Source organism: Carcharhinus amblyrhynchos, chromosome 32, assembly GCF_965287045.1.
Source record: "Carcharhinus amblyrhynchos chromosome 32, sCarAmb.v2.hapA, whole genome shotgun sequence".
NCBI lineage: Eukaryota > Metazoa > Chordata > Chondrichthyes > Carcharhiniformes > Carcharhinidae > Carcharhinus > Carcharhinus amblyrhynchos.
In genome coordinates this window covers 14,075,704-14,100,256 of record NC_137355.1, presented here as the reverse complement: position 1 = coordinate 14,100,256, position 24,553 = coordinate 14,075,704, and the positions used below count along the sequence as shown (strand labels likewise).

Here is a 24,553-nt window from a genome sequence, read left to right as displayed (position 1 = left end):
TAATTGTGGGTGTTATTCCCTCTGCCTTTCTGAAAGCAGACACATAGGCCCTGATTTTACTAGCATGGCCGCCCCGAAATCGGAGCGGGCGAGGCTCGCAGAACGGCATTTTCCATTGGCCTCGGGCCGGCCTTCCAGTAAAATCAGGGTCATTGAGCCAAAGAGCATGGAAACTATAGTGGACCGTGCTTCAGCTGTTTCTGGGTAGACATCCCATACCCTAACTGCTCTGTACAGTTGGTTTAGCTCAGTTGGCTGGACGGCTGGTTCATGAATGCAACGCAACACTGACAGTAGGGGTTCAATTCCCATACTGGCTGAGGTTATTCATGAATACTCAACCTTGCCCACTGCCCGCGGTGTGGTGACCCTCAGGTTAGATCACCACCAGTCAGTTCCCTTCCTCAAAGGGGAGAACAGCCTACGGTCATCTGGGACTGCGGAAACTTAACTGCTCCCTACATTAAAAGCAAAATGCTCCTGACCCCACCATTCATTCTTTTGTTGCTATTAAACTCCATCTCTCCTCTTAGGCCCAAGTTGTCCATGCCATCCTTTTTTTTAAATCCCTAAACTAATCCCATTTGCCCATGTTTGGCCCATATCCTCCTAAACCCACATTACCCATGTAACTGTCTAAATGTTTTTTAAAAGACTAAATTGTGGCCGCCTCTACTACTACCTCTGGCAGCTCGTTCCTGACCCTCACCCACATCTGCGTGAAAAAAAACGCCCCTCTGGACCCTTTTGTACCTCTCCCCTCTCACCTTAAACCTATGCCCTCTAGTTTTAGGCTCTCCTACATTTGGGAAAAGATGTTGACTATCTAACTGATCGATGCCCCTCATTATTTTGTAGATCTCTATAAAATCAGCCCTAAGTCTCCAACATTCCTGGGGTAAAATTCGCAGTCTATTCAGCCGCTCCTTCTCACTCAAACCATCAAACATCCTAGTAAATCTTTTCTGTACACATGACATACTTTGTGAGTAACAGAGAGCCACATGTCAAAGGGCTTTTTTTTTAATTAATTTGTGGGACATGGGCCTAGCTGGCTGGGCCAGCATTTATTACCCATCCCTCGTTGCCTTTGAAAAGGTGGTGGTGTGCCATCTTCTTGAATAAATGAATGGCTTGTGAGGTCATTTCAGGGTCAACCACGTTACTGTGGCTTTAGAGTCACATGTAGGCCAGACCAGATAAGGACAGCAGATTTCCTTCCCTAAAGGGCATTAGTGAACCAGATGGGTTTTTCTGATAATTGACAATGGTTTCATGGCCATGAGTAAATTCTTAATTCTTAATTATTTGAGCATCATCTTCTGATTAAAACTGGTTACTTTGTACCTTTCTGTTTGAGTTTCCCTGTGTATAGTACACTAATGCAGAATCACACTGCACCAAGTGGTGTCCTTGTGGCACACCGGAGAGCGCCCACTACTCCAGGACCAGAAACTTTGGGTTCAAGTCCAACACCTGGACTTGTTAGCCATGGAAAGAGCATTCAATGCAGTTCAACGGGCCAATAATCAGCTCAAGAATCTTTCCCCCCACTATTCTCCAAAAGATTAAAAAACAGGTGGTGAAGATACGCCAACCAAAAAAAACAAAGCCACTCATCGGCTGAATCCTCCATGGTGCGGCAACTACCATCAAGATCGTCACTCTGCTGCTAAACTGGAACTGAATGTTCTTCACTTTGACCTCTGGCCCAGGCCCAGTGAGAAACATGCCAACTAGAAGCTCCTTTGCAGTGCAAGATTGGTGGGGAGAGTGAAGCCACACTCCCTATTCGCAGCATTGCAAATAGGCCTTGGTGAGGCCACACCTGTGTACAGTTTTAGTCTCTTTTTCTGAGGAAGGATGTCCTTGCTCTCGAGGGAGTGCAGTGAAGCTTTATCAGGCTGATTTTGGGGATGGTGGAACTGACGTATGAGGAGAGATTGACTAGGTTAGGATTGTTTTCACTGGAATTCAGACAAATGAAGGGGGGGAAATCTCATAGAAACTTATAAAATTCGAACAGGACTAGACAGGGTAGATGCAGGGAGGATATTGCCGATGATGGGGGAATCCAGAACCAGGGGCCATAGTCTGAGGATTCGGGGTAGACCACTTAGAACAGAGATGAGGAGACATTTCTTTACCCAAAGAGTAACCCGCCACCCTCTGAGCGAAATACTTGCCTCGTTCTTCTCCTTTAAACCTTGCCCCTTGCACCTACACCCCCTGATAATTGACTCTTCCTGGGAAAAAGCTTCTGACTATCTGACTTGGGCAGAGAGATGGCAGATGGAGTTTAATCTGGACAAATGTGAGGTAATACATTTTGGAAGGTCTAATACAGATGAAATATGCAGTAAATGGCAGAACCCTTAGGAGCATTGATAGGCAGAGGGATCTGGATATACAGGTACAAATGTCACTGAAAGTGGCAATGCAGGTGGAGAAGGTAGTCAAGAAGGCGTACGGCATTCTTGCCTTCATTGGCTGGGGTAATGAGTTCAAAAATTGGCAAGTCATATTGCAGCTTTATAGAACCTTAGTTAGGCTGCACTTGGAATATAGTGTTCAATTCTGGTCGCCACACTACTGGAAGGATGTGGAGGCTTTGGAGAGGGTACAGAAAAGATTTATCAGGATGTTGCCCGAATTGGAGGGCATTAGCTATGAGGATAGGTTGGAGAACTTGGTTTGTTCTCGTTGGAGTAACGGAGGTTGAGGGGAGACCTGATAGGAGTCTCCAAGATTATGAGAGGCATGGACAGAGTGGATAGTCAGAAGCTTTTTCCCAGGGTGGAAGAGTCAATTACAAGGGAGCGCAGGTTTGAGGTGCAAGGGGCAAGTTTTAAAAGAGACGTATGAGGTAGAGTTTTTTTTTACACAGAGAGTGGTGGGTGCCTGGAACTCGTTGCCAGGGGAGGTAGCGGAAGCAGATACGGTAGTGAGTTTTAAGGGGTGTCTTGACAAGTACATGAATGAGATGGGAATAGAGGGATATTGTCCCTGGAAGAATAGGAGGTTTTGTTAAGTCGGGCAGCATGGTCGGTGCAGGCTTGGAGGGCTGAAGGGCCTGTTCCTGTGCTGTAATTTTCTTTGTTCTTTGTCCTATCCACTCTGTCCATGCCCCTTATAATCTTGTAGACTTCTATCAGGTCACCCCTCAACTTCCGTCATTCCAGTGAGAACAACACAAGTTTCTCCAACCTCTCCTCATAGCTAATGCCCAATTTCTCTGTGAAAAGCACTACCAAATTGGGCTCTGAGGCAGCACATTCCTCACTCGCATCGTTTGAAAAGAGCAGTGTTCCTGGGAGAGGATGAGGAAAGATAGCAGTAGATTTGATACTTTGGAAGGGGCTCTTGGCGCATGTTTTCGCTTGATCCCGTTTCGCCAGGTCAGCAAGACAATGTTGTGGAACTCACTGGAAGGCGAAGGTGCTGCCGTAGAGCTTTTTGGCAGTGCGGAATCGAGCTTCCTTTGCTGGGGGGCTGCTGAGTAGGAGGAACTGATGCGATGTGTGCATGAATTTCAGCTGCTGTGAAGAAAAAGACATGGCAGGTTCACAAAGTCACTGCACTGTGGACAGTTACCTCTACTCTCTGCCCCCTGGCCACCTCCCTCAGCACCTCCCCACGCTCCCCCCCACCCCTCCCCGTGCCCACACAAGCCCTCCCCCACCCCTCAGCCACCTCCCTCACACCCCCCCCCCCCCATATACCCCACTCACAGCCCTCCCACCCCCTGGCCACCTCCCTCACCTGCCCGCCCGCCCACCCACTCATCCCTCCCCCCCCCCCCCCCTCCACCGACCACTTCCCTCACTCCGCGTCCAAACCCACACCCACCCCCCACCCCACCCGGCCACTTACCTCACCCCCCTTCACCCACAGACCACCACCGCAACCCCCCCCCCCACCACAGCCACCTCCCTCACCCCATCCCCGCTGCTGACACACCCCGCTCCATCCCCCGGCCACTTCCTCATCACCCTCTCCACCCACAGACCACCCCCCACCCCCCACCCCTACACCCCACCTCCCCCACTCTGGTAACCCTCCCCCAACCCTCCCGCCCTCCCCCCCCCCCCCCCCACCTCTGGCCACCTCCCTCACTGCTCCCCCCCACCACCCTGGCACCTCCCTCACTCCTCCCCCCTACCCCCCCACCCCCGGCACCTGTCTCTCACTCCCCCTCCCCCACACCTGCCCAGGCCACCTCCCTCATCCATGCACCCACCACCACCCCCCCCAATTCCCACTCCCCTGGCCACTCCCTCACTCCTCCCCCCTACCCCCCACCCCCAGCACCTCTATCTCACTCCCCCTCCCCCACACCTACCCAGGCCACCTCCCTCAGCCATGCACCCACCACCCCCCCCCCCAATTCCTACTCCCTCACTACACCCTCCACCCCCTACCCAGCCAACTACCTCACCCCCACCCCCACTCCGGGCCACCTCTCTCGCCCCTGACCACTCTCCCAGCCATCTCCCTCACCCCCAGCCCCCAGGCAACCACCACCATCCCCCCCCACCCCCCACCACCCCTGCCGGCAGCCTCCCTCACCACCATTTCCCCCAACTGCCACCCCTACCACCTCTCACTCAATAATCTCGACCAATGAGGAGCCAGTACACATCAGGCTCCTGTACCTGCTCATCCTGTGCGGGAGTACAACTTAGAAACCATCCTGGTGTCACGGTGGCACAGTGGTTAGCACTGCTGCCTCACAGCGCAAGCCCCAACTGGTCTTCACTGGAGACCAAGCATGATGGTCATGCTGGAAGGACTTGGAGGCCAATGAGGCCCCTGGGTGATAAGGGACATAGCTGGTCATTCATCACTGGCTCCCTGGCAGTGCCAAATTAGCAGTGAACCCTGGCGTTCTGGCAGTGCCAACTGCAGGGTGCCAAGGGGTGGTGCCAAGGGGGCAGAGTCTGAGGGAGCAGGGCCTGAAGGAGGTGTGCTGAGTTAGAATGTAACTGGTCATAACATTGGATCTGTTGTAATGTGACCAATGGTAACAAGCTGTAAGGGTCAGCTGACCTAGTAAACCATGTAACCAATGACACAATGATGTGATGGTCAGCTAACTCAGTATAAATGAGAACATGTTGGGAATTGTGGGGGACTTGGAATGGCCCAGGGTGAGGCGTTGAGTGTTGGAGTCGTGAAGTTTCTTTATTAAACCTTTCCTTTGATTTATAACTCGGAGTAAGTTTTGTTAATTTTTACTATCTGCATTGGAAGAGTTCCTTCTGGATCTGTTTATTTCCACAATCCCATCGGAGCGATTGATGCTTTTTTTAATGTCATTATAATACACACAACAAAATAGGTGGCACAGTGGTTAGCACTGCTGCCTCATAGTGCCAGGGACCCAAGTTCAATTCACAGCTTGGGTCACTATCTGTCGGAGTTTTCCCCATGTCTGTGGGGGTTTCCTCCGGGTGTTCCAGTTTCCTCCTGAGAGATGTGCTGGTTAGGTGAATTGGCCGTACTAAATTCTTCCTCAGTGAACCCAAACAGGCGCTGGGGTGTGGCGACTAGGGGATTTTCACAGTAACCGCATTGCAGTTGGTTAATGTAAGCCTCCTTGTGACACTAACCAATAAATAAATAAAATTAATCAATATTATTTAATGGAATGAAGTCACTTACTCTGCTGAGTGGTAACTTCACAATGTGCGACCTGTTGCTTGAGATAATCCTAGAAAACAAACATAGACATTTGTGTTGTTAAATCTCCGTGTTTTCTTTTGCTCACCAAACTCCCATCCCTCCCTCCAAACGATGAAGATTAATGATTTGTTCCTGAAAATGCTTTGCTGAAAGCCCCTTTAGATAGAGTCATAGAGGTTTACAGCATGGAAACAGGCCCTTCGGCCCAACTTGTCCATGCCGTCCTTTTTATAAACCATTATACTAGTCCCAGTTGTCTGTCTTTGGCCCATATCACTCTCTACCCATCTTACCCAAGTACTTGTCTCAATGCTTTTTAAAAGACAATATTGTGCTGCCTCTACTACTATCTCTGGCAGCTTGTTCCAGACACTCACCACCCTGTATGAAACAATTGCCCTCTGGACCCTTTTGTATCTCTCCGCTCTCACCTTAAACCTATACTCTCTTGTTTTAGACTCCCCTACCTTTGGGAAAAGATGTTGACTATCTAGCTGATCAGTGCCCCTCATTATTTTATAGACCACTTGCTAAATCTAAACAGATCAATCAACGATCATTTGTGCTGATCTGATTCCATCTCTGCTGTATGGAATTTGCACTGTTTTACATAACAAGCCAGCCACCCGTGTAAAAATATCTATCGCGATGCACGCAACACTTCTAAATGGTGCCAATTGACGAGTCAGGCTCCAGAGGTTCCCCACACAAATCGTCATTCATAGAAAAGAAACAATTTCATCTTTCAGATTTATTAGTCATGAACTGAGAACTTGGGGGAAAAATAATCTACTGGAGATTGGAGCCACAAATTTCTCGACACAGCTTTGAGACAGGCTTGTGAAGTTTCTTCTGATTATTCGATTGTTGAAGTATTTTTGTGATTAGCATCAGGAGAATTTGTAGAAAACCTCTGTTGGTTCATTGCCTCAGATTGCATCATGAAACCACAAGATACTTTTTCTTATGCCCTCTTATTTTAGACTCCCTTACCTTTGGGAAAAGATGCTGACTATCTATCTGGTCTGTGCCCCTCATTATTTTGTAGACTTCTATAAGGTCACCCTTAAGTCTCTAACACTCCAGGGAAAAAAGTCCTAGTCTATCCAGCCTCTCCTTATAACTCAAACCATCATGACCCAGTACCACCCATCTTACTCACGTAACTGTCCAAATGCTTTTTAAAAGCATTAGACAGTTACACAGACCAAGATGTCTAACACATGCGTGAGTCAAAGGGTGTGTCACGAAACCTCACAGCGCAATGAGAGTGAAGAGCGGCACAGTAGTACAGTGGTTAGCACTGCTGCTTCACAGCTCCAGGGACCTGGGTTCGATTCCTGACTTGGGTTGCTGTCCGTGTGGAGTTTGCACATTCTCCTCATGTCAATTCTGGCTTCGGGTCACTATGTGGAGGTTGCATGTTCTCCCTGTGTCTTTGTGGATTTTTGTCCAGGTGCTCCAGTTTCGTCCCAAAGTCCAAAGATGTGCAGATTAGGTGGATTAGCCATGCCAAATTTGCCTCTTACTGTCCAAAGATGTGTACGTTAGCTGCATTGGCCAGGCCAAATTGCCTCTTACTGTCCAAAGATGTGTAGGAAAGGTGAATCGGCAATGCTAATTTATCTCATAGTGCCCAAAGATGTATAGGTTAAGTGGATTGGCCTTGCTAAATTGCCCCTTAGTGTCCAAAGATGTGCAGGTGGGGTGGATTGGCCATGCTAAATTGCCCCTTAGTGTCCAAAGATGTGCAGGTTAGGTCGATTGGCCGTGCTAAATTGCCCCTTAGTGTCAAAAAATGTGTAGGTTAGGTGGATTGGCCATGCTAAATTGTCCCTTACTGTCCAAAGATGTGCAGGTTAGGTGGATTGGCCATGCTAAATTGTCCTTTTGTGTCCCAAAATGTGTAGATTAGATGGATTAGCCATTGGAAATGTGTGGGATTGTGGGAATAGAGCGGGGGAGAGGGCCTGGATAATATACTCTGTCAAGAGAGTTGGTGCAGAATCGATGAGCCAAATGGCCTCTTCTGCACTGTAGGGATTCTATGTTTTCACATCCCTCCATGGAATTGCCATTCCTAACTTCCTCCAATCCTACAGTCCTCTGAGATATCCACACTCCTTGTCCATTCCCAATCATAATTGCTCCAGCATTCATGGCCACGCATTCAGTTGCCTGGGCTACAAACTCTGGAATATCATCTCTCCATCTCCCTGCCTCACTTGCCTCAATTAAGGCACTTTATTACTAAAAGTGCAATTCAATCCTCCTGTCTTCAATAGATAGCATGCATTGTACGAGCCGATTAGGTGGATTGCCCAGGCTAAAGTGTCCCTTAGAGTCCAAAGATGTGCAGGTTAGGTGGACTGACCATGATAAATTGCCCCTTTTTGTCCAAAAATGTGTTGGTTAGGTGCATTAACAGTGGCAAATGCAGGAGGGTAATGAGCTAGGGTAAGATGCGACCGTGTAGAGCGAGCACATGAAGCGATATAACGGCACTATGCGTGCAATATCAAAAGACATTCCACAAATACACACTAATACTGAGATACCATTGCAGCAACGGGTGAGCCAGAGGGTCCAACTTGTCCATTTGTTTTTTGATTTCCAAGTATGATCCCTATAAGAGATGTAACAAGTTATTAATCTCAGAGGAACCTTCACACTTTAGCCTTAATTTGAATGCAAAATTCTGATCAGAAGATAGATAAGCATGGCAAAGCCCACTCAACCCACCATACCATATCCATCCATGCTAATATTGCCCCTTAGTGACCCAAAGGTGTGCAGGTTAGGTGGATTGGCTGTGCTAAATTGCCCCTTAGTGTCCAAAGATGTGTGGTTAGGTGGATTGGCCATGCTAAATTGCCCCTTACCTTCCAAAGGTGTGCAGGTTAGATGGATTGGCCATGCTAAATTGCCCCTTAGTGTCCAAAGATGTGCAAGTTAGGTGGATTGGCCTTGCTAAATTGCCCCTTACCTTCCAAAGATGTGCAGGTTAGATGGATTGGCCATGCTAAATTACCCCATGGTGTCCAAAGATGTGCAGGTTAGGTGGATTGGCCATGCTAAATTGCCCCTTAGTGTCCAAAAATGTGCAGGTTAGGTGGACTGACCAGGCTAAATTGCCCCTTAGTGTCCAAAAATGTGTTGGTTAAGTGCATTAACAGTGGCAAATGCAGGAGGGTAATGAGCTAGGCTAAAATGTGCTTTCAGAGATGTGGTGCAGACTCGATGGACTTCTTCTGCACTGTCAGATTTCTATGGTTTTATTGTTTCGAAATGGATAACCTATCCGTGAGGCTATTTAAAACCTTGAGAGCCTGTTGAAAATCTACCCCATTAACTACCCCACTAATTTACCCGCTTAATCTTAGTGGGTAACTTTCTGTCTGAACAGTGAGGGAACCATAATGAGACAAAGGGGAGCCATGTAGTGCCAGCAATGCTCTCATACCTGCGTCATCTCTCTGATGGACATGACACTATCCAGGGCTTTCTGCAGCCTCTCGTAGTTCTTCTTCTGTAAGCAGGCAACAGGAGAATGGTTAGGACACAGGTCATTCTGTGGGTGAATGATTTCAGTTCACAACAGCCAAAGCTGCCAATATGGTCAGCGCAGAGTCAGAATTTCCCACCCCAAGCTGGAGAGATTTCTAAGTTGAACAATGAGTTTGTGAGATAACAGGAAACAAACAGTGGACATTGATGACTGGATGGACACAAGATCCAGTGGAACTCCTGATGGATCATTCCCAAAACATTAAGTGGTTTGAGTAAGAAATTCTTTCAACGTGGGTGGCACGCTGGCACAATGGTTAGCACTGCTGCCTCACAACGCCAGGGACCCGGGTTCAATTCTGGCCTCGGGTCACTGTCTGTGTCGAGTTTACATATTCTCCCCGTGTCTGCATGGGTTTCCTCCAGGTTCTTCGGTTTCCTCCCACAGTCCAAAGGTCAGAGGATCATCGAATCCCTACTATGCACAAGGAAGCCACTCAGTCCATCGAGACCACAATCCCACCCAGGCCCTATTCCCGTAATCCCACATATCTACCCTGCTAATCCACAACACTAGGGCCTATTTACCATAGCCAATCAATCTAACCCGCACATCTTTGGGCTGTGAGAGGAAACTGGAGCACCCAGAGGAAACCCATGCAGACATGGGGAGAACATGCAGACTCCACACAGACAGTGACCCAAAGCTGGAATTGAAGGTGGTTTGGGAAGCGTAGCGGGTGGATACGGGAAGTGTAGCGGGTGGGGTGGGGAGGGAGGGCGGTCCATGAAAAGGTCTGTTGACCTCAGACGGGATTTTCTGGTTTTGGGGCGAGCACGGCCAGTCAGTCCCACCCAATGAAAAAGATGGAATGAAGTTGGGAATTGCCTACAGCAAAATAAGGATAATTGGAAGCAGATTTGCTGAGGTGACTTCAATTCCAATGTACAAGATCAGCGAAAGCAATTCAACTGTCAGAAGTCGATATGGATTTACCTCACCTTGGGGTTGAACGCCAGAGTTTTGGGATCATTTGGGTCCACAACAGAAGGGTAAGGCTCAAATATGATGCTTTTCCTCGGAGACTCCAAGGCAGCTCGGCACATTGCTACCAAAAGGTCCACCACCTAAAAGAACAAATCATCACTCTCACTCTTTGAATCAAGCAACATTTCCCAACTTTTAATCCACACCCAACATTAGCTGGGGCCATTCGAAAGAAGAAACGCTTAGGTTGTTTTAGAATATGTTGAATCTCAACATCCTCAATGGCTGAATTGAGACCTTTGAAGTATGGGGGGTAGGCAATAACCTAGTGGTGTTGTCTATTAATCCAGAAACTCAGCTAATATTCTGAGGACCCGGATTCGAATCCCATCACGGCAGGTGACGGAATTAAAACTCAATAAAACATACCTGCAATTAAGAATCTACTGATGACCATGAAACCATTGTTGGAAAAACCCATCTGGTCCACTACTGTCCTTTAGGGAAGGAAATCTGCCATCCTTACCTGGCCTGGCCTACATGTGACTCCAGAGTCACAGCAATGTGGTTGACTCTCAACTGCCCTCAGGCAACTAGGGATGGGCAATAAACGCTGGCCCAGCCAGCGATACCATATCCCATGAATGAATAATAAAAATTAAGGGTTACGGAGTACACAGAGAGAAGATATTTCCACTTGTTGGGGACTCTAAACCTAGGGGGGGTCATAAATAGAAGAGAATCACTGATTAACCCATGAGGAAATTCAAGAGAAGTTTCTTTACCCAGTGTGATTAGAATTTACATATATGACGATAAAAGGAGGAAATAATCAGCATCTTTGGAGAGAGGAACAAGAGATGAAGGGCAGAATCTTGTGCTCTCAGCGGTGGTAATTCATCAAGATGGCGGCACACCAGAGTCACGCCTTCTTCCCACCTATCGCAGCCTTTCTACCTCGCCACCAATCAATTTGATTTGATTTTGATTTTAGTTTGATTTATTATTGTCACATGTATTAGTATACAGTGAAAAGTATTTCTTGCACGCTACACAGACAAAGCATAACGTTCATTGAGAAGGAAAGGAGAGGGTGCAGAATGTAGTATTACAGTCATAGCTAGGATGTAGAGAAAGGTCAATTTAATGCGAAGTAGGTCCATTCAAAAGTCTGACGGCAGCAGGGAAGAAGCTGTTCTTGAGTCGGTGACCTCAGACTTTTGTATCTTTTTCCCAACAGAAGAAGGTGGAAGAGAGAATGTCCAGGATGTGTGGGTCATTAATTGTGCTGGCTGCTTTGTTGAGGCAGCAGGAAATGTAGACAGAGTCAACAGATGGGAGGCTGGTTTGAGTGATGGGCTGGGCTACATTCATGACCTTTTGTAGTTTCTTGTGGCAGAGCAGGAGCCCATACCAAGCTGTGAAGCCTCTGACTGGCCAACCAATGAGCACTTAAGGGCCTCATCCTTTCACCACTGATATTAACTGAGTGGCGGGTGGGTAGGTCTGCTGCCACGCAGCATTCAGGAGAGGTAATCCAGTGCAAGCTGCTTGTCACCTCGTCTAGATTCAGAGTCCCCAACAAGTGGAAATATCTTCTCTCTGTGTTCTCCGTAACCCTTAATTTTTATTATTCATTCATGGGACATGGTTGTCGCTGGCTGGGCCAGCATTTATTGCCCATCCCTAGTTGCCTGAGGGTAGTTGAGAGTCAAGCACATTGCTGTGGCTCTGGAGTCACATGTAGGCCAGGCCAGGTAAGGACTGCAGATTTCCTTCCCTAAAGGACATCTGTGAACCAGATGGGTTTTTCTGACAGTGGTTTCATGGTTATCAGTGGTGGGCCGGAGGAGGGGGAGGTTTTAATGGTGCCATCATTGGTTGCTGCACCTAATGTTGCCTAATCCCCAAGATAGGAAATATCTCCCTCTACCCCTCTGCTCTTTCCACTTATAGGAGACTCCTTCACATCTAGTTCTGAATCAAAGCATTTTGTCACCCTGAACTAACATGTCCTTGATGTCAGTCTAAAATTAAATTCTGAAGAAGATCCAAGTTGGAGTCAAAAGGGGGCATTTTCCTGTTCAGTCACTATGGGAATTGTAGCAGGTAGGGGGGTGGGGGCAGACCACGCTAAGGTCCGCTCACCTTAGGTGGGATTTTCCGGTTTTGGGGCGAGCGTGGCCTGAAAATCCCATCCAGAATGTTCACTCCGGGTGGGGTTTTCTGACCCCCACTGGGTATGCTCGGTGGCAGAGTGGTTAGCACCGCTGCCTCATAGCGCCAGGGACCCAGTTTCAATTCTGGTCTTGGGCGACTGTCTGGGTGGAGTTTGCACGTTCTCCCCATGTCTACGTGGGTTTCTTCCGGGTGCTCCAGTTTTCCACCCCACAGTCCAAAGATGTGCGGGTTAGGTGAATTATTTGTGATAAATTGTCTCTTAGTATTCAATGATGTGCAGGTTAGGTGAATTGGCCATGATAAATTGCCCCTTAATGTTCAAAGCTGTGTAAATTAGGTGGATTGGACATGGTAAAAATGCATGGGGAAGGGACGGAAGAAGGGACAGCTTGGATGAGATGCTCTTTCTGAGAGTCAGCACAGACTCAATGGGCCAAATGGCCTCTTCCTGCTGTGTAGGGATTTCTATGCTTTCTGTTGCCGGCTTGCCATTTGTTGGTGGGATCTTCCGATCCTATCAACGTCAATTGCGTTTTGTGTTGTTCGCCAACTGTGCTGCCATAGGGAGGGTGGGGGGGAATTGATTGTCACTGGCGGGACTGGAAGATCCCTTGGGTGGTAAGGGCTGGAAAATTCAGCCCTCTTTCTTTTTCTCTCTCCATAGATGCCACCAGGCCTGTTGAGCTTTCCATGCACTTTGTGTTCTTATTTATGTGGCTTGGTTGTTGGGTCAACTAGTTTCCATTTCTCCAAGAGGCAAAGCACAATTACCCACCTCTGCTCCAGTGGCAACCTCTTCCGCTGCTCCAGACATCACTCCCAGTGTGTAGAACGAGAAAACACAGAGCTCCCGAGTGCATACAGCAGGCTGGGAATAATGGAGTCAAGAAAGGAGACCGTCATTCCATCCAAACTCAAACATCGTGGGCACAATTCCCTGATCTCATCCATACCCGTCACCGTTGCCGGCGAGAATTTGGCGCTCAGCTATAGTAATTCAATTGTCAGAATGCAATATAGACCCTAGTGCTAGAAATTAAAAGGCTGAACAGTCAGGAGTTCAATTCTCCAACTCAAAGATTGAAGCTATTCGGTGTCCAAGCTTGTCTTTGCGTACCTGAAGAGAATTGCAGCATTCAACCAAAGGACTAAATTCCAGTATCACGTGAGCATTTGTCTTTGCTGTATTAAACCTGTGGCAAAGATTTTGTTTGTGGGATTTGTTTTGTTGGAACAGTGTTTAGCTGTTAAGGTTTATACAATATCAAGATTATTATTTTTTTGTTTGTAATTGGTTAAAGTTATTGCTAATTTCCTTTCTATACGTGTTAACTGTATTCTTAAATAAACTTTGTTTGGTAAAAGCTCCCTAGTGGGTCATTTGAATTGTACCTGAAGTGAAACAATATCATGCTTACCCTAGCTAAATTCAAAGTGCAAAATTTATGATCCAGGCGGACTTCATAAAACACTTTGGAGTTTCTGATGTGAATTATAACACCGGCCTACATCTACCAGACTGCAAAGTCAGTTAAATTGCGCTTACCTTTAACATTGATCCATTCTGAAAAACATGCTGTTCATCACACACAACACAGTATTCATTCAGAGTGGGAATCCTCTGCTCTGCATATTTCATGGTCTGAAAGAGTGAGGTATAAATGAATGATAATACGCCCGTTGCGAGGTACATGCAAGTATTTCACGGCCGCTGACCTAATGTTTGAATTCATGCAAGATAGGGAAATTATAGATGTGCGTGGCACAGGAAGGGATCATTCGACCCATCAGACCTGTACTGGCTCTTTACAAGAACCATAAAATCCCTACGGTGCAGTAAGAGGCCATTCAGCCCATTGAGTCTGCACTATCTCCCCAAAACAGCATCTTACACAGGCCCTGTCCCTTAGCCCCGCTCAATTATTATGGCCAATCCACCTAATCTACACACCTTTGGACATGAAGGGGTAATTTAGCATGGCCAATCTATCCAATCTACACATCCTTGGACACTAAAGGGTAATTTAGCATGGCAAACCCCGCTAAATTACACATCTTAAGACACTAAAAGGCAATTTAGCATGGCCAATCCACCTTATCTACACATCTTTGGACACAAAGGGACAATTTAGTATGGCCAATCCATCTAACCTATACATCTTTGGACACTAAAGGGCAATTTAGCATGGCAAACACAGCTAAATTATACATCTTGAGACATTAAAAGGCAATTTAGCATGGCAAATCCACCTAACCTGCACATGTTCGGACATTAAGGAGCAATGTAGCATGGCCAATCCACGTAACCTGTACGTCTTTTGGACTGTGATAGGAAGCCGGGGCACCTGGAGGAAACCCATGCAGACACAGGAAGAATGTGCACACTCCATACAGTCACCCATGGCCAGAATCGAAATCGACTCCTAGGCGCTATGAGGCAGCAGCACTAACCACTGTGCCACTGTGCCAACACTAAAATGGGTGTCTGACCAGGAAAAAAAGTTGGCAAGTCCTGCAATAAAGTTTCTTTAGAATTTTACTCCTATATCTGTACTACGCAGTCTCCCCTTTCCTCCAACAACAGTCTCAAAATGAGGACACTGCTCTCTAAGGAGATGCTATATAGAGCAGTTGTTTTGACTAGGAGGTTTCCCACGGTCCGACTAAAATGGAGATGATTGGGTAATTTCTCACCTAGATTGCTGAAAAGAGCTGGGATTTATTTTATACTATCCTGTCACTCACTGCATTTTTCTGAGAAAAATGCTCAGGGTTTACCTGTACAAGAAAGCCATATTCTAACGTCGGAATGTTCTTACAGTGAGTCCCGGCCTGTGGAGAAATGGATAATATCGGTGAGATATTAGGTAAATTCAAAAGATCTTCATGATAAATTAACCTTGGTCTCAAATAGATAATGATGTGGAGATGCCGGCGTTGGACTGGGGTGGGCACAGTAAGAAGTCTCACAACACCAGGTTAAAGTCCAACAGGTTTATTTGGTAATACAAGCCACTGCACCTTCGACAGGTGAGTGACTCACCTGATGAAAGGGCAATGCTCCAAAAGCTTGTGGCTTGTGCTACCAAATAAACCTGTTGGACTCTAACCTGGAGTTGTGAGACTTCTTACTCAAATAGATGGGCAGTGCAGTTCTGGCATATGTACAAGATGCCTCAACACAGCAAATTCTGGCCCAATTTGATGGACTAGAATCAGATTCTTCCTAAACTGTAAAATAATATAAAATTATGGAATGCCTACAGTGCAGAAGGAGGCCATTTGGCCCATCGAATCTGCACCAACTCTCCGATACGGCATCTTACCCAGACCCTATCCACGTAACCCTCCAAATTTTCCCCTCTAGTCCCACTAATGTATACATCTTTGAACACTAAGAGGCTATTTAGCACGGCCAATCCACACAGCGTACACACTTTCGGACACTAAGGGGTAACTTAGCATGGCCAATCCACTTAACCTGCATACCTTGAGACACTAAAGGGCAATTTAGCATGGCCAATCCACCTAATCTGCACATCCTTGGATAATAAGAGGCAACTTAGCATGGCCAATCCACATAACCTGCACATCTTGAGACACTAAAGGGCAGTTTAGCATGGCCAATCGACCTAACCTGCACATCTTGAGACACTAAAGGGCAATTAAGCATGGCCAATCCACCTAACCTCCACATCTATGAACACTAAGGGGCAATTTAGCATGGCCAATTCACCTAACCTGCATGCCTTTTGGAATGTGGGAGAAAACAAAAGCATCTGGAGAAAATACCCATGCAGACACGGGGAGAATGTGCAAAGTCCACACAGTCACCCAAGGCCAGAATCAAACTCAGGTCCTTGGCATTAAGAGGCAGCAGTGCTAACTACTGTGCCATCATGTCACAGGGAGACACATTTGCTAGTATCACTGGAAAACAAAAGAGACTTTTTTTGTCTTGCACTCATCAGGACATTTGTGGGAATACTAAATGTAAGGGAAATAACACATTTATTTGGGGCTGAATTTTACCAGAACGTCTGCCTGAGGTTTGCATGATCCCGCCCGAGGCCGGTGGAGAATTCCGTTCTCTGAGCCTCGCCAGACCCCTGGATCAGGGCAGATGTGCCAGTAAAATTCCAGCCATACTGTCCATTTGAGTGACCGATCCTTTGCGCCAAACGAGGTGAAACTTGCCTGATTGGCAGAGGGGTATCCAAAGAGTTCGGGTTTGGGGGTTTTCATAGTGCAGGAGATGGAACGATTAATGATGCGATTGACCCGGAGATCGGGCACCCCGAGTTTGCTCTTTAGCATGGAGTCCTGGATGAGGGGGAAACTCGGAGATCTGCAATGAGAGATAGAGAGATAATTTCTTCAGCCAGCAGAACAATATCAACACTCACAAATGACCAGAAGGCATTGGTGGACAACCACATCATAATTACCCAATGATTTTAATCACCCAACCTACTAATCATGGTAATTACACAACAGCTGCAATTTTCTTTATTTATTAGCGTCACAAATTGGCTTACATTAACACTGCAATGAAGTTACTGTGAAAATCTCCAAGTCACCACACACCGGCGCCTGTTCAGATACACTGAGGGAGAATTTAGCACGGCCAATCCACTCACTGCCTTGGCAAAGCAGCCACCACAATCAATGACCCCACGCACCTCGGACATTCTCCCTTCCACCTTCAGGAAGAAGAAACAAAAGCCTGAGGTCACATACCAACTGAGTCAAGGACAGCTTCTTCCCTGCTGCCATCAGACTTTTGAATGGACTTAGCTTGTGTTAAGATGATCTTTCTCTACACCCTAGCTATGACTGTAACACTACATTCTGCATTCTCTCCTTTCCTTCTCTATGAACGGTATGTTTTGTCTGTATCGCACACAAGAAACAATATTTTTCACTGTTTGTTAACACATGTGGCAATAATAAATCAAATCAAAAGGACCAGGTGAGCTAACAAACACTGCAGGTGCAGATATGTAGCTTGCCATTGTTGAATAGCAGGTTGGTTTAAGTTACTCTGTAAGATGGCTCCATCGGTTATTAATGGAATCATATGTTGACCTGAAATGTAGAACAAGTCTTTTAATGCAGGGTCATCAACATTCCAAATTCTCTTCTGGATACTTTTACAAGCAAATCGGGAGATAACTCACAATGACCCTGCCGGCTGGGAATGGAGTTTCGGCTGAGTGCCAAATTCGCCAATCCTGCCGGAGGGGGAGCTAACGAGATCGGGGAATCTCGCCCCCAGTTTGTAATTTTCTTCTCACACTTTCCTGCGTTAGTTATAAAAATATTTGGAGATTGGCAGGAAGCAAAGCAGTCTGACTGTCCGGGAGGCAATGCGATGAAACTTCCAGGAACACGCACGATTAGAATTGGCAACTCTACTCTCTTAATTCTTCCATTAGGGAGAGGCGATGGCCTCATGGCATTATCACTAGGCTATTAATCCAGAAACTCAGCCACAATGGGTTATCCCATCCTATTCAGGATATATGTGGGGAGGCGATGGCCTCGTGATATTATTGCTAGATTATTATTCCAGAAACTCAGCTAGTGTTCAAGGGACCTGGGTTCGAATCCCACCACAGTAGATGGTGGAATATGAATTCAATTTAAAAAATCTAGAATTAAGAATCTACTGATGACCATGAACCATAGCCGATTGTCGGAAAAACCCATCCGATTCACTCATGTCCTTTAGGGAAGAAAATCTGCCGTCCTTACCTGGTCCGGCCTACATGTGACTCCAGAGCCACAGCAATGTGGTTGACTCTCAACTGCCCTCGGGCATCTAGGGATGGGCAATAAATGCTGGCTAACCAGCGATGCCCATGTCCCACAAATTAATTTTAAAATACGAACATGTAACAAAATTCCCGATTCCCTTTACTTTGGGATTGGTGAGAAGATGCTAAGCCCAGATCGGAACTTCTTCACTGTGCCATTTGACTTGAACCAGCTCTGTCTCTTCTCCTGCTGACGTTTAAGGAAGTCGTTACTCAGGTTCTTCCACTGTTGAGATGTAAACATTCCCAGAATTCTGCAAAGGAAGAGGCACAGGACACTGATCATCGCATTCCCCGCTCTCACAACCTGAACAACTCGGTTCATCCCTGTCTCTGGAATTAGCCGGTTACTTAGAGTCATAGAGGTTTACAGCATGGAAACAGGCCCTTTGGCCCAACTTGTCCATGCCAGCCCTTCTTTAAAAAGAACCCTAAACTGGCCTCAATTGCCCGCATTCGGCCCATATCCCTCTACCACCATTGGCCGAGTTCTTTTTATCTTAAGCTCAGAATTATAAAGCCAATGAGCAGAGTGCAAGGACGAGCCATTAAGCCATCTCCTTGCTTGCCCCAAAAACCAATTCAAATTGAATCCAACTCATGGTCACCACACAAGAGACATACAAGATCCAAGGTGGCATGAACAGGCACTGCAGCTGATCGCATGTTTGACTCTACACGTGATCTTCGCTTCGGGGAGATGATGGCCTGATGGTATTATTGCTAGACTGCCAATCCAGAAACTCAGCTAATGTTCTGGGGACCCTGGTTCAAATCCCACCATGGCAGGTGGTGGAATCTGAATTCAATAAAAAAATCTGGAATTAAGAATCTACTGATGAACATGAAACCGTTGTCGATTGTCAGAAAACCCATCAGGTTCACTAACGTCCTTTAGGGAAAGAAATCTGCCGTCCTTACCTGGTCTGGCCTACAGAGCCGCAGCAATTGCCCAGCCAGCGACACCATGTCCCACAAATGAGTTAAATAAAAGCCTGTACCTTTGATCCACTTTGAAAATACAACATTGGGCCCAACTTTATCATCAAGTTGCACCCGTTTTTGGGCACAAAAGCTTGGTAAAGTCAGACATGAGGCGAGTAGTGTGATCCGCACCCACCTTCACGCCAGTTCCCCCTTTACCAAGGCCCAAAATGGCTGCTTTTGGGACCACACCCAAAATGGGCGTGACGGCCATTTAAATGCATTTGCATGTATTTAAATTGACTTAATGGGCTGCGTACTCTTAACCTTACCGGCACTTCCCCCTTGACCATTACATTCACCTGACTAGATTCAGTACAAAACAGACATGCTCCACAAAATTCCAATTTGGGTGCTCCAGTTAGTGAGGAGGTAAGTGTGGAGCGCCCGATGGCTCTCTGCTTGAGATCGTGGAGGGGGGTGGGAAATGGGCATTGGGGGGGGGGAAGGAGGGTCCATTGCCCCTCTGCCTGAAATCTTTGGGGGTGCAAGGGGGTCCATCCACTGCCACTCTGCTTAAGATCAGTGGAGGGGAAGGAAGGGGCCTGCGATCGGTCTGGGTGGAGGAGGGCGTGGGGGCATAAGGGAGCCAGTCATGTTATGGGGCTGGGGCAATGTCTGTGGGGGCCAGGGGGAGGCATTATCCAGCCTGGGAAGGATGTGGCAGGGGAGCCGCATCCAATCATTTTTTTTTTCTGCACATGCGCAATTGGAGGCGCCGATCGGTGCTGCAGGATTTCGGGCGCAGTAAGCCCCACCCAGAGGCTTGTGCAGCACAATGAGGAATTGCTGATTTTTTTTTAGGCAGAATGAGTATGGGGGCGCCTGAGAACGGATCTAAAAGTCGGGTCTGAAACACTCCCAGTTTCAGATCTGCTCTGCTCTTCCAATCAAAATGGTAAAATAGGGCCCATTCTCTCAGAAACAAAGACCTGCTTTTAGATCATACTCTTCTAGATCTCAGGGTGTCCCAAAACGCTCTGCAGCCAAATAGGTAATTTATGAAGTGTAAGCACTATTGTAGAGAACACAGCAGCCAGTGTTACAGACAGCAAGATCCCACAAACAGTGACGTGATAATGACCTGTTTCAGTGACATTGTTCGACAGAGACGACTGTACTCACTTCTTCAGCTGCAGTCCCAGGCCAAATCCCTCTTTGTTCGATGGTTGAAAAACGTCTACTGATGGTTCTATTGGATGATCACAGGGCAGCATTGTAAGAACATACGGTACTTTCAAGATTAAATTTATTGGCTCAGAGAAGGTAACATCCATTGCGTATCAGCAGTCCCCAAATGCACATTCATTTGATATTGGGTGTGGTGGCACAGTGGCTCGCACTGCTGCCTCACAGCTCCAGGGATCAATCCTGGCCTCCGATTACTGTCTCTGTGGAGTTTGCACGCTCTCCCCATCTCTACATGGGTTTCCTCTGGGTGCTCTGGTTTCCTCCCCACACTTCAAAAATAGCATCGTAGAATTCCTACGGTGCAGAAGGAGGCCATTTGACCCATCAAGCCTGCACCAGCAACAACCTAACCAGACACTTTCCCTGGAACCTGCTCATCCTCCTGACCATAAGGGGCAATTTAGCATGGCCAATCCACCTAACCTGCAACTAAAGTGATAGATATAGGACAGATGTCAGAGGTAGGTTCTTTACTCAGAGAGTAGTAAGGGCGTGGAATGCCCTGCCTGCAACAGTAGTGGATTCGCCAACATTAAGGTCATTTAAATGGTCTTTGGATAAACATATGGATGACAGTGGAATAGTGTAGGTTAGATGGGCTATAGATTGGTGTCACAGGTTGGCGCAACATCGAGGGCCGAAGGGCCTGTACTGCGTTGTAATGTTCTATGTTCTATGTTTTAAATTCTCCCTCAATGTCCCCGAACAGGCGCCGGAGTGTGGCAACTAGGGGGTTTTCACAGTAACTTCATTGCAGTGTTAATATAAGCCTACTTGTGACACTAATAAATAAACATTAAACTTGTGTCACCTTTGTTTTTTGAATGAGGCTTTGTTCAGGGCAGTGTAAATGATCCTTAGAGGTTGACCTAATGAGTAGGTGGAGATGCAGCTTCATGCACCCTTGCAGAGGGAAACAAGGAGGAGTTATGGTAAAATACATTGGTGCCTTGGCTGGTTCCATGGCTGGAAGTAGGGACAGGAGATGGAAGATGATATGTTGCTGATTTGTATCATAGAATCATAGAATCCCTACAGTGCAGAAGGAGTTCATTCAGCCCATCGTGTCTGCACCTTCAACAATCCCACCTAGTCCTTACCCACGTAACCCCAAGTATTTACCCCACTAGTCCCCCGACAGTAAGATCAATTTAGCATGGCCAATCCACCTAACCTGCACATTTTTGGACTGTGGGAGGAAACTGGAGCACCGTAGGAAACCCATGCAGACACGGGGAGAATGTGCAGACTCCACACAGACAGTCGACCGAGGCCAGTATTGAACCCTGGTCCCTGGCGCTGTGAGGCAGCAGTGCTAACCATTGTGCCACCGTGCCACCCTACTATGTGTTATTAAGCAAGCACTCTCCATTCACCATGTTTCGCATTAACATTTCAGGCGTACAATCCCTCCTGGGTAGCTTTTGAGAAGAGGTTTGAATGAAATTCATGCTTACCGGGTCCATCCAGGTACTGAGAGAGAGAAAATCTCAGTCTGAGTACAATGGGCTCGATCCTTGCCACCTTCCAGGCTGTCGCAATCTCCTCCTGTTAATAAATTGTACTGGTTACAGGGGGCAAGTCCAGAACTACAGACACAGTCGCAAGTTCTAGCTTAAGATCTGATCCTGAAATGGCCAGGAACTGTCATGGGCTAGCTTATATACCAGGGCTGCGAGTTCTAACAAAACATCTGAGCGTTTGTGGAATTTAATGAATGATACTATAGGTTAACGTTCAGGTTCAGTCGGCAGTTAGGAAGGCAAATGAAATGTTAGCGTTCCTGTCGAGAGGACTAGAATACAAGAGCAGGGATGTACATCTGAGGCTGTATAAGGCTCTGGTCAGACCCCATTTGGAGTATTGTGAACAGTTTTGGGCCCCATATCTAAGGAAGGATGTGCTGGCCTTGGAAAGGGTCCAGAGGAGGTTCACAAGAATGATCCCTGGAATGAAGAGCTTGTCATATGAGGAAAGGTTGAGGACTCTGGGTCTGTACTTGTTGGAGTTTAGAAGGATGAGGGGGGACCTTATTGAAACTTACAGGATACTGCAAGGCCTGGATAGAGTGGACGTGGAGAGAATGTTTCCACTAGTAAGAAACACTAGAACCAGAGGGCACAACCTTAGGCTAAAGGGAGGATCCTTTAAAACAGAGATGAGGAGGAATTTCTTCAGCCAGAGAGTGGTGAATCTGTGGAACTCTTTGCTGCAGAAGGCTGTGGAGGTCAGGTCCTTGAGTGTCCTTAAGCTAGAGATAGATAGGTTCATGATTAATAAGGGCATCAGGGGTTTTGCGGAAAAGGCAGGAGAGTGGAGATGAGAAAAATATCAGCCATGATTGAATGGTGGAGCAGACTCAATGGGCCTAATTCTGCTCCTTTGTGTTATGGTCTTATATTGTTACCAGCCTTGAAGACATGAAGCACGTAAAGATCATGATGCCTTAAGGATCTGACCTCATCCAGTGAGATGCAGAAAATGAATACTGTAATCACTTTAATGGGGCTAATGACGTGGACCTCTTAGAATACAAGCTCCCTGATTAAGATAATAATGGCTTGTCCAAATAGGGAGCCCTGCATGAGTGTACATTTTTTTATTCATTCATCGCCAGCAAGGTCAGCATTTGTTGCCCATCTCTAATTGCCCTTGAACTAATTGGCTTGTTAGATCATTTCAGAGGGCATTTAAGAGTCAACGACATTGTTGTGGGTCTGGAGTCACATGTAGACCAGACCAGGTAAGAATGGGCAATTTCCTTCCCTAAAGGGGACATAAGTGAACCAGATGTGTTTTTACAGTTTCACAGTCATGGCACGGTGGCACAGTGGTTAGCACTGCTGCCGCACAGAGCCAGGGACGCAGGTTCGATTCCCGGCTTGTGTTACTGTCTGTGTGGAGTCTGCATGTTCCTCCTGTGTTTGCGCCAGTTTCCTCCCACATTCTGAAAGGCGTGCAGGTGAGGTGGATTGATCCATGCTAAGTTCTCCCTCAGTGTACCCAAACAGGTGCTGGACTGAGGCGAAGAGGAGATTTTCACAGTAATTTCTTTGCAATGTTAACGTAAGCCTACTTGTGACACTAACAAACAAGAAAAAACTTTAAAAAGATACTTTTTAATTCCAGATTTTTATTCAGTTTAAATTTCACTAACGGCCATGGTGGGATTTGAACCTGGGTTCCCAGAGCGTTACCCTGGTTCTCTGGATTACTAGGCCCTGATTTTACTGGCACAGCCACCCCAGGCTCATAAGATCGTGCCCGGGGCTAACGGGGAATGCTGCCCTGCGAGCCTTGTCCGCCCCGATTCTGGGGCGGCTGTACCAGTAAAATCAGGGCCCTAGTCCAGTGACATTACCACGACACCACTGCGTCCCAAAATGTGGAGTGCCACGGCGACCGGCACCCTGGGTTTTTGCTCAGTACAAGGAAGTAGCTGTCTGAGTGTTGCCGGCCACGTAAATAAATCTCAATTTGGTGAAGGGACACCAGCCTCGGAGGACTCATTTCAAATATTTGTTCATGTGCTTGATCTTTAAACGGCTGGGAGAAAATTTTGCTGCTGCTGAATTTTAGTGCTGGAAGAGCATCAAACTGTTTGGGTTTCTACCCTGTCAAACAGATCCCACATTCTTCAATAAATGTGGAGAAACGATGGGCCTGTCATTGCGGTGAAGAGTTTGGATTAGGTAAGAGCGGGTGACCAGGTGGGCCAAGTGCCTACATGCTGTGGGCTTTTTTTTAATGACTTTATTGACACTATTCCAAGCTCCATCGGAGCCTGGAGGTAAAGGTAATTTTAATATCAAAAGCCAAACATGCAATCTGCACTTCCTGAAGCTTGCTGCAGTGACTGGCACTGCTGGTTCCCTCCAGTTCTACCTTTCTTTCATCCTATGCCTCCTTAACAGCAAAGAGCCACTACTTAATGCCTTCTCTGTTCATGTGCAGTCTTTAAATTCCAAAAACACTCAAGAAACTTGACACCATCCAGGACAAAGCAGCCCCACTTGATTGGCACCACATCTACAAACATCCACTCCCTCCACCACCCGACGCTCAGTAGCTGCAGTGTGTACTATCTACAAGGTGCACTGCAACAATTCACCAAAGATCCTTAGACAGCACCTTCCAAATCCTCGACCACTTCCATCTAGAAGGGTAAAGGTAGCAGATACATGGGAGAACAACCACC

At 46.9% G+C, this 24,553-nt stretch overlaps 1 protein-coding gene across 11 annotated transcripts in view; it reads right to left on the bottom strand.

Annotated features, from left to right (window-relative positions):
- Positions 1-24,553, bottom strand: part of LOC145360762 (protein mono-ADP-ribosyltransferase PARP6) — a 147,069-nt gene that overhangs the window by 14,059 nt on the left and 108,457 nt on the right. For 9 of the 11 annotated variants that reach the window (XM_080216167.1, XM_080216168.1, XM_080216166.1 and 6 more), the window contains 12 exons: positions 21,813-21,903; positions 20,290-20,356; positions 18,285-18,434; positions 16,559-16,709; positions 15,140-15,193; positions 13,908-14,003; positions 13,137-13,229; positions 10,195-10,320; positions 9,149-9,214; positions 8,244-8,311; positions 5,665-5,713; positions 3,427-3,539 (listed from right to left, as the gene is read on the bottom strand). In XM_080216167.1, coding sequence (XP_080072293.1) covers positions 3,427-3,539; positions 5,665-5,713; positions 8,244-8,311; positions 9,149-9,214; positions 10,195-10,320; positions 13,137-13,229; positions 13,908-14,003; positions 15,140-15,193; positions 16,559-16,709; positions 18,285-18,434; positions 20,290-20,356; positions 21,813-21,903 — 1,124 coding nt within the window. The remainder of the gene's footprint in view (positions 1-3,426; positions 3,540-5,664; positions 5,714-8,243; positions 8,312-9,148; positions 9,215-10,194; positions 10,321-13,136; positions 13,230-13,907; positions 14,004-15,139; positions 15,194-16,558; positions 16,710-18,284; positions 18,435-20,289; positions 20,357-21,812; positions 21,904-24,553) is intronic. The other 2 variants (XM_080216169.1, XM_080216173.1) reach the window with 1 other exon arrangement.